This window comes from Oncorhynchus masou, chromosome 16 (assembly GCF_036934945.1).
Source record: "Oncorhynchus masou masou isolate Uvic2021 chromosome 16, UVic_Omas_1.1, whole genome shotgun sequence".
Taxonomy (NCBI): domain Eukaryota; kingdom Metazoa; phylum Chordata; class Actinopteri; order Salmoniformes; family Salmonidae; genus Oncorhynchus; species Oncorhynchus masou.
Window position 1 is genome coordinate 19,939,229 of NC_088227.1, and position 9,798 is coordinate 19,949,026.

Below are 9,798 nucleotides of genomic sequence, written 5' to 3' on the forward strand. Positions count from 1 at the left end.
TATTCTCTGCTGGCTTGCCCCACCACCACAGAAATGTGAGCTAGGCTGTAACACCTGCATTTTGGAGCTCCCATACTCAAGAAATCAAAAAAGAGACCATGTTTGTATTCAACTTTATTAACTCAGTTATATATATATATATATATATATATATATTATTTTTTTTACATTGTTTGCAAAGTGATGTGTGACACGTTTAATGCCAAAATAACATGCAAAACAGGCAAGCAAAAAATGTGGGGCTCTGCTGCACCTGCCCTGAATGACAGGTCGCCCCTGGGCCAAATTCGTCCTGCAGGTCGCCAGTTGAGGAACCATGTCTTAGAGATACTGGACTTGATGAGAAGGGGGAAAATGCTGGGGGAGGTTCTCTTCTGGCTGTTCAACCAATCCAGTATATGTGGAGGAGGATTTAAGATGGATGTTGCCTTGGTCGTGTTCGAGAGAATAAAATCAACTGCAGGCAACTGCTGACTGACTGATATACAAATCACCTTGCATCATAAATAAAGACTCTTTATTATTTGTAGATCAGTCAGTCAGTCACAATTTACACATGATACATTGGGGTTTTGAGCCTCTCGAAGACGGTCAAATTTGACGTCCAAACCCGGAAGTAGCGTCACAGGCTTTCTTTCCATTTCCCCTGAAAACCGGAACATACGGTTGTTGTGGACTCGGCCCGACTCCGCAAAGGCTATAGTCACAGACATAACAATGAGCCAGATGTTTAATTGTATATATAATGTTGAAGCATCCGGTTGGCGTTTCCACTCATCACCAAATATGGTGATAAGAGGAAGCTCAGTAGCCGGCAGTGGGAGAAGATGGAGCGAGATGGATTTAGCTAATTTTCTCATTGATGAAACATGATTCTTCAGTATTCTTCAATACAGTTTTCTGTTTTCAAAACTAGAATCCCTTACGAACAGAATGGACAAAGTTTTGTAGACTCGACCCTTTGCCAAAGTTTTTTTTTTAATGCTTTGTTTAGGAGTGCAAGGGCGAGTTAACGTGTTGCACATGCGCACCTCAAATAGCAAATGTTCCCTAACGGAAATATGCAAACACGTGCTAAAACGCGCCAATAGGATCTCGCTAGCTCGTGCTTGTCATTGTCCACCCCATTGCTTGTTCTGCCCACTATGATCAATTTGCTCCTGGTGGAAACGACAGGCTGTGGTCTATCTTGGGTTAGTTATAAAAAAATCTTTGCTCCAGTCGTGGTGAATAAGATGGGAATCTCATTTGTTGTCTCCGCAAAGAGGGCGTTTCGGGAATGAAGTAATCTCGTGTAGGGTATGGAATATAGATAATTGATACTGTACTGTTTATCTAGTAAATATTTTTCACAAGTAGATAGCCTATTGAAATTTTCAGCATAGCCATCTATTCGAATAACCGAGTCGATGCAAAGACTTGTTAGGCGGGTCGTTGTCGGGGAAAATGACAGGGGGGGACTAAAACAGGGAGGAATGGCAGCTAACCTTGCTAATGGGAGTGTACTGTACGGGTAGACATTTCACAATGTGAGTGTATCAAACAAAATCAGTAGCTAGCCAATGTAGCCAAGTTGTTTGGGCGCATGTAGTGCACGGTTATAATGCTTACATTGTATCCGCATCCAGAGTGTAGATTTGCTGCAAGGCAAGCGTTTCCCTTTTTTTGTGTGGCTATCCGTGGTGGACAATGATGGTGGCTGGGACTCCGATCACACACTGTTACTGCTACACTGCTCGAGTAGGCTACAATGTTGCACTGCTGAGCTGAATCAAACAGAATCAAGGAGTTCATATTACCTTTGGATTAACACACTGGCTAATCCTGTGTTCATAAGGGTTGGTATGTGCACGTCAAAATACAGTGGCCTACTACCAGAATAGATGTTCTCCAGACTAAATAATATTGAAGCCCTTTTGACAATGATGTGATAGGGATGATGTATTTTGCATGCACTATATGTCTTTGAATAATTCAGGCCTGGTGTTGTGTTATGTGTTGCAGTACTGATCTGCGAGGTCTGCTGTAATTATGGATGATCATCACCATCATCATCATCAACTTCATCATCACACACAGGGAAGCATGTCACCATCATATGTTCCAAGGAAGAGGAAGGCTTCACAGCCAAAACAAAAAAGTGGTGTTCCACTACCAGGTAAATGTCACTAAATTATCACTAGATGTTTGACAAATTGTCAGTTTACTGAGCAAACTTTAGAGCTAAATGACATGCTCAATGACATGCTAAATGACATTCTGTCTCTGGCCAGTTGCAATTTCAAATGTCTTTAATCTAGATTATTATTGCCTGTGTAGTCTCCATTTATGTAACTCTCTTTTTAATAGTGTTTTGTCGGAAAAGAGATGAACTAATGAAAATGTGCCCATCCAACAGCTATCCAGAGGATGTCAGATATGAGTGTGATGAGTATGATTGGTACTCCACCTAAGGTAAGAATAAATACCCTAGTCAAAAAATCCTTTTGGATTAGTCATTTTTACAACAGAATCCTATAGGATTCTCACAATTCTATAGGATTTTGTGTCACCTCTATCAGAATGTAATTGGACTACTTTTTCCCTTTTGGAAAACAAAATCAATCCTATTGGATCCTATAGGTTTTTGATGTATCTTGTAGGATTTTGTCAACCCAATCAGAAGCCTATTATTAAAAAAAAAAAAAAATCTTAATTGAACCCATTAAATTATAGTTTGATGTAATTTGTTCCAGTACTATACTACAACATTAAGTACAACATTTTCGTTGATCGGAAACAGCAGTTCTATATTAATTTTGGTTTTATTCACCACCACAATATGGGAGTGATTCAAGGCTGCGTGTTCATTTGCAGTAAGACCACCAGTACACCTTTTTCAAAAAATAACTCACTTGAGTTATTTGATTTGATCCTTATTCATTCAACTTCCTGTCTTTGAATTTGACATTACAATATGACATACAATGCTATATACAGTTTTACAATAACACAATATTTTAGGGAGTTTCCCCCTTAGAATGCACAGCATCTTTACATTGCTTATATGCAATTAAAAAGTAGAAGGAAAATACATTTTTAGGTCCAGTAACATTTACATTTTAGTCATTTAGCAGACGCTCTTAGCCAGAGTGACTTACAGTAGTTAAACTGGTACCTCGTGGGAATCAAACCCACAACCCTGGCTTTGCAAGTGCCACACTTTACACGGGGCATAAATATATGACAATTTCTTTACTTTAATATATAATAGTCAGCTATGAATACAAAACAGAGAATGTTCCCTTGACATCTTTATGTTGGGAAATGAAAAGAAAAAACAAACATTAAAGGGACCCCCCCCCCTCAACTCCTTCGCTCCCAGGGTTGTACCTTTTTATTGCGACTCCATAGTCCCAATATATTGCTCACCATATGTCTGCTGCAGAGAGACAGAGCCATGAGAAAATGAGTTTAGATCAGTCATGTAAATAAAAGTTCTGAAAACAAATAGGCTCCCTATTTAAAAAGAAGATGGAGAACAAGCTATGAATGAGCTGGAGGGTCGGTGCGCCATATGTTAAGCAGCCAAGTTAGCTATAGTGTAAATCAAATATAGCCAAGTTTTGAGGATAATCCTTTAGAATGTAATGTACATATCTATACATTTCCTTCTACAAAATTTATAGAAATCCTATAGGAGACAAAACATTTATATCCTATAGGATTCTAATGCAAGGATCCAATTAGAATCTAATAGAAAAATCATATCAGATGTTGGAACCAGTTCTATTGAACTCCTATAGGATTATGTCCTCCGTCGACTGTGTCCTTAACCACCCTCTACCCCTCTCTATATCTGTCTCCATATATGTACATGCATCTGTCCTATAAAAATAATAATAATATAAAATAAAAAATGTACCTTAGTCAAACAATCCTACAGGGTTCCAATAAATAAATACTATCAGATTTTGGAACCAGTCCTATTGAGATCCGATAGGATTCGTTCCAAAATCTGATAGTATTTTCTATTGGATTCTAATAGGATGTATTTATTGGAACCCTGTAGGATTTTTTTGACTAGGATAATACAGTATTTTGTTCCAGTTCTACTTGGCCATTATGGGTGTTCTGGCCAAAGAATGGGTGCACTAATTCCAGTCCTCAATATGAAACTGAAATAACGACAATCATATGATGATCGACAAATGATTGAGCATTAAGTACTTCTTCATTAACTTCCAGTACGATAGTCCTTATTGCAGTTTTCACAATACAACCATGTAAGGTACTGTAGGACACTGGGTATCTGCTTTACAGTTCTCTAATTGAATATTCTAGAATGATGACCCCCATGCCCAGGTGACTCAAAAAATGAAAAGAACATATGGCAGAAAAAGGTAAATGAGTTTCCTTTTTTTTTATTGTCCATTTCTATCAATTGTCCCACCCATCAGTGTAATGAAATCAACTCCTACCTTTTCAATCCTCTAGGTATGAGGATCTGCAGAATGTCTCCCTGGGCTCTGGTGTGGAGGATTCAAACAGCGAGACGTCCTGCTGCTCCGTGGTGTCTTCCAGCCTGGCTGTAGCCAACGGGGAGCTGCCTCCCCCTCCACCTCCCTCTGCCAGACTGCCTCACAGGCTGGTGGCTAAAGACTGTTGGCCCAACCAGGCTCCAGACACAGGCAGGGCCCAGGGCCGGGGTCAGGAACCACCTCCACCCTCCGATTTTGCCATGAAGAAAATGCGGAGAGTGGAGGTGGACAACGGAGCACCTTCTGTTACAAATTTCCCTCCGGAAGTGAGACACACAGGTAGTTATTGTATCTTGCAACCATCAATCTCTTCTTTTATGACTCTTTCTCTTACATACAGGTATTCAAGTTTTAGTTCATGCTGAATGTTTCCTTTGATGCAGTTCCAGTTCCTGTTGGAGGTGGACATGTCCATAGCCATGTCCATAGCGGTCACTCAGTCGGAGGTGGACATGTCCATAGCCATGTCCATAGCAGTCACTCAGTCGGAGGTGGACATGTCCATAGCCATGTCCATAGCGGTCACTCAGTCGGAGGTGGACATGTCCATAGCCATGTCCAAAGTGGTCACTCAGTCGGAGGTGGACATGTCCATAGCCATGTCCAAAGTGGTCACTCGGTTGGAGGTGGACATGTCCATAGCCATGTCCAAAGTGGTCACTTGCATGGAGGTGGACATGTCCATAGCCATGTCCAAAGTGGTCACTCGGTTGGAGGTGGACATGTCCATAGCCACATCCACAGCGGTCACTTGCATGGAGGTGGACATGTCCATAGCTATGTCCACAGCGATCACTCGGTTGGAGGTGGACATGTCCAAAGCGGTCACTCGATTGGAGGTGGACATGTCCAGTGCAATCACTCAATTGGATGTGGACATCTCCAGAGCAGTTACCCTATTGGAGGTGGACTTGTCCAGAGCAGTTACTCTGTTGTAGGTGGACATGTCCATAGCAGTCACTCTATTGGAGGTGTAGCTATCCAGAGCAGTCACAGTCACCCAGCAGAGCCGTCCGAGGAAGAAAAATCTAAAGTCTTCACCTTCACAACCAAGAAAGAACCTCCTGTCTACCCCCCAGGTAAGAGGACAAAGGATTAGCAAATGCAATGTCACCATAGATATAATCTCTGGCAACACTTTATTTGTTGATCATATGCTTGTGTAATAACACTGTAATTACTCTAGTATAAATGTTGTGTTAGCATGATGTTACGTTTTTCTTTGAGAATTGCATAGTAATGGAGTATGGATTGTTCCTTATCCTATGTTTATTTTATTATTTTAAACTCTACTTCCTGTGTGGAACAGGAAGTCAAGAGGAGAGGTGGCAGCTGATGATCCTGGGGAAAGGGCGAGTCACGTGCCCCAAGTGTAAAAGTGTGAGCAGGAAGACTGTGGAGGGACTGAAGAAACATATGGAGAACTGCCGAGTGGTGAGTCTGCACCATCCTCACAATAACAGCCTCCCATGTTGCACTCACATTGGTTCAACTGAATTTCAAAAACTAAACGAATATGTTTTTTGTAGAATCCCTTCACGTGTCAACAATGCGGGAAACAACTGAAATCTTCCACTGGAATGAAGTACCACATCATGGCAGACCACAATAACCTGGTAAGGCTATTCTCCCATCTGACGCTGGTTTTGGTGTGTTCCATGTTGACATTGGTGTTAACTGTCTTGTTTTTCCAGCCCTCGCCAGATGACATAAATGGCCTGGATGACCAGTCCATGAAGGAAAAACTGAGGAAGGTGCTGAAACGGTTGGGCAAATTAAAATGCTCGAAAGAGGTATGATTCCTTGCTGGCGTCTGTATCTGAAACTGTAGTACAGATTTCACCTTAACTCATTGTTGGTAGTCTTCCTAGGCAGATGGGTTGCCTCCCACAATGTTCTGACGAGCCAGGGATTTCTGAGACTACATTGGTAGTGCAGGGGAACTAAAGATTTTGTTCCATTCTAAAGACTGTATGTTACATTACAGGGCTGTACTGGTAGTTTCACCAGCATCATGGGTTACCTGTACCACATGAAGAAGTGTGGGAAGGAGGAGTCTGAGCTGGAGAAGCTGCTTCTCAACTGCCAACACTGTGGCAAGGTCTACAAGTCTAAGGCAGGCCTGGAGTACCACCTCAAGTCAGAGCACGCACCAGTGAGTTGCCATTGCACTGCGTTTATAGTATATACTTCTCCACTAATAAGAGAGTTGGTCTTTCAAGGTTACAATTCACTGGGAGACGTTCCATCACACAACATGCCATTGTGCATACAATCTGTAGCAGTTACATCCTTGCAACTTCAATGTCACAAATTTTTCTCAGTATATCCGCCCTCACATTCTCCCAGAAGACCCCACATTCCTTTGAGTCTCTTTTTAGTCTCATTTATTTGAACTTTGCTTGAGTGGGAGATGATAGACAGCTGTCTCCTTCTCCCCCGCAGGTGCCCCAGAATGTGGAGGAGGATGAGGTGAAGTCCCAGAGAGAGCCCAACCCTGAGAGGACACCCAGCGGCCGGGTCAAACGCATGTCAGCCCAGGTGGCTGTTTTCCACCTACAAGAGATTGCTAATGACGAGCTGGCCAAGGAGTGGCCCAAGAGGAAGGTCATCGGGGACCTGGTCCCCGACGATAAGAAGGCGAGGGATCTTCAACACTAAGATGGTCTTAGAGCTGTGCTCATGTATCTATTCCTGTGTGAACATTGACCTCCAGATGAACCATTATTTCTGTTGGGTTCCACAGCTGAGATATGCCCGTCCAGGGCTGCCTGCCTTCAGTCAGGAGGTCCTTCGGAAGTGGAAAAATGAAGTGAAGCTGCAAAAGAAAGTGCAGTGCCCAAACCTGGTACGAACCATACGTCTCTAAATGATCTTTCATCCCATATTGCCTATAGTAGAGATTTTACTCGCTGTACTATACTTTGCCTATATTGTGACTGGGAAGCTTTTTTTTTTTTATTCCCTCAGGGCTGTGGCTCGGTGTACACCAGCGTGTCTGGACTGAAGGCTCACCTTGGGCTCTGCGGAAGGGTAACGGAATAGATTTCCCCACACTGCTCCCCTCTCTTTCACTTCCAAGTACTGCAACGTATCCAGAATACTGTGAAAATTATTCAGCTGAAACCGAGTCAATTCTTACGTTTTATTTTAGCATTCAAACCTAATTTTAGCAGAAATGTAACCCATTATTAAGCATCTAATTCAACCAAATGTTGTCTCTCTCAATGCAGGGGGACTTTGAAGCAGGGAAATATAAATGCCTGATCTGTAAGAAAGAGTTCAACTCTGAGAGTGGGGTGAAGTACCACATCAACTCTGTCCACTCCCAGGTCAGAAATGTATTTAGGACTTTTCACCACCTTGATGACCTACTCTATCATATGAATTTATATTTTTTTGCCATATGAATACAGTATTGCAAAAATACATTGTAGTGATTTTTGGTGGCACGCTATACTCATTTCCTTTGTCCTGTGTTTTCTTAGGACTGGTTTGCGGTGACCTCAAAATCCAAGAACTTTAAGGTTCTGAAGGCCAAGACCAAGGAGAACAGCACCGTGGACGACCCCATTGTCCAGCACCAGACCCTCCATGTCTTCACCCCTGTCCTGGAGCCCTGGCAGGACATGCCGATTGGACCTCCACCAGCGGTGCCTGAGCCAGCCCTGCAGGCCAACCCTGAGGCAGCAGAGGGAAAGAGGAGGGGGAAGGGGAGAGGGAAGGAGAAGGACTGCTATGACTTCACTGGCAGTGACCACTCCAGCAGTAGCAGCAGCGGCAGCTCCAGCAGCGAATCAGAGACAGAGGAGCTTGATGGCCAGAGACACGACGTTGACCAATGGGCACTGCAGAGACCCAGTATCATCGAGACCCACCCCGATGTCGCCAAGCAACCCAGAAGCAACCCCTAGTTCGTCCAATCACCTGACTTCAGATCAGGGGTCTGTTCAGGAGGGTGCAACGTTACAGAACATTCAGATAGAAGTGCATTGGTCCTGGGATGTGTAGTCTGTGTTTCAACTGTAACTATGAGGTCATCTTAGCCAACGTTTAATGTGTTTTATTATTTTAATAAGTTTGATAACTTTGTTTTCTGACATGCTTACTTAGACTAATCTTTTAACCCCTATTTTGACAAGTGCTTATGTGTTGGCTTGTGCTCCTCGATTCAGACTGTGCCTAGTGTATGGATCTATTATTTCATACAACTCCTTTATTATATCTTACTTGTTATCAGACCTCTTCTTTACAATGCATATTTAACCAATAGCATGTGGTGTTAATGTAGTGTGTATTTTATATATTGGATAGTGATATGATAACACAGGATACATTTGAGATACAGTGGTTGTCGGTTATAGTTGTCTGTGATGTTTTTTAACGCTGCATTGTTTGTTGATGTACACAGTCCAGATGGAAATAGGGGCAGTTGTCATTTCATTTACTTCCTGTGTGGCCCTATACTGTTTCTGCAGATGTATGAATGTATTTAGTTTATTCTTCTGTTGATATTTCTGTCAGTGCACGCACTTCTGTTCAAGCTAGGTTTTGAGTAGATTCATATCTATTTTATTTAGTATTGAATAATGAACTGGCCTTTGGACATTTTAAGTGATCCCTAACACATGATGTTAAACGATAGGTTTTCTCTATTTGATGCCTTTTAAAATCGACTAAGATAAGTTAGACAACCAATGTCTTTCAGTTCAAAGGCTCTGCTCAGGTCCATGATTCCTGTGACTAAAACAAGAGGCATTACGCATGCACTTTTATATTGAATGAAATGAAGTGCTCAGTCTAACGATAGGCATTCCCATAACCCAACCTTGTGAAGGGTGACAAGTGTGCCCTAATTTGTTGTTTGGCATTAGACTGCTTCTTGAGTCTACCGGCCAATATCGTGTTCAGTCTTCACTGTTTTGAACCAACTGTTGTTTGTCAAAAAATGAAAGGTATTACAATACAATTCCACATTTGTGTACATTTGTATTTGTGGAAAATCTATTGTTTCAAGTTTTAGAAAACAAAATGCATTATACTTTTTTTTTTTAGAAGTACTGTAGGCCTAATTCGCTGCTATTTTTAACTACCAGGAGTGTTCGCTATATCAACAGGTGAAATAAAATATTAACATAATGCTACTAATTTTCGCCCTTCTTTCCTTAAACAGTGTTCTACTAATGCCTGCATGTGTTGAATGAGCTCTGGTTGTATCCACTTCGGGCCCCACCTGTGGCAGGAAAGGTGTACCGCAGCCATGCACCAAGGCAATATT

The 9,798-nt window shown here is 42.1% G+C and overlaps 1 protein-coding gene across 6 annotated transcripts; it reads left to right on the forward strand.

The window, feature by feature from the left end:
• Positions 1 to 1,147: 1,147 nt before the first annotated feature.
• LOC135557624 (zinc finger protein 512-like) lies at positions 1,148 to 9,664 on the forward strand. Of its 6 annotated transcripts, none has more exons than XM_064991079.1 (15): positions 1,148 to 1,193; positions 2,005 to 2,158; positions 2,399 to 2,454; positions 4,324 to 4,382; positions 4,477 to 4,799; positions 4,904 to 5,599; positions 5,830 to 5,954; positions 6,050 to 6,136; positions 6,215 to 6,313; positions 6,508 to 6,675; positions 6,966 to 7,160; positions 7,267 to 7,368; positions 7,491 to 7,553; positions 7,754 to 7,852; positions 8,009 to 9,664. In XM_064991079.1, the coding sequence occupies exons 2-15, from the start codon at positions 2,032 to 2,034 to the stop codon at positions 8,432 to 8,434; spliced, it is 2,625 nt and encodes an 874-aa protein (XP_064847151.1). In that variant the 5' UTR covers positions 1,148 to 1,193; positions 2,005 to 2,031; the 3' UTR covers positions 8,435 to 9,664. The 6 variants fall into 6 exon arrangements, with proteins under 6 accessions (XP_064847151.1, XP_064847147.1, XP_064847152.1 ...); XM_064991075.1 differs by lacking the exon at positions 1,148 to 1,193 and adding an exon at positions 1,200 to 1,842; XM_064991080.1 differs by lacking the exon at positions 1,148 to 1,193 and adding an exon at positions 1,200 to 1,842 and having other exon boundaries at positions 5,459 to 5,599.
• The last annotated feature ends 134 nt before the right edge of the window (positions 9,665 to 9,798 follow it).

Excerpts from the sequence above, each read along its gene's own strand:
- LOC135557624 (XM_064991079.1), top strand. The coding sequence starts at position 2,032 with ATGGATGATCATCACCATCATCATCATCAACTTCATCATCACACACAG. Across the intron at positions 5,955-6,049 it reads ATATGGAGAACTGCCGAGTG|AATCCCTTCACGTGTCAACA; the intron begins GTGAGTCTGCAC and ends TGTTTTTTGTAG. Across the intron at positions 7,554-7,753 it reads ACCTTGGGCTCTGCGGAAGG|GGGGACTTTGAAGCAGGGAA; the intron begins GTAACGGAATAG and ends CTCTCAATGCAG.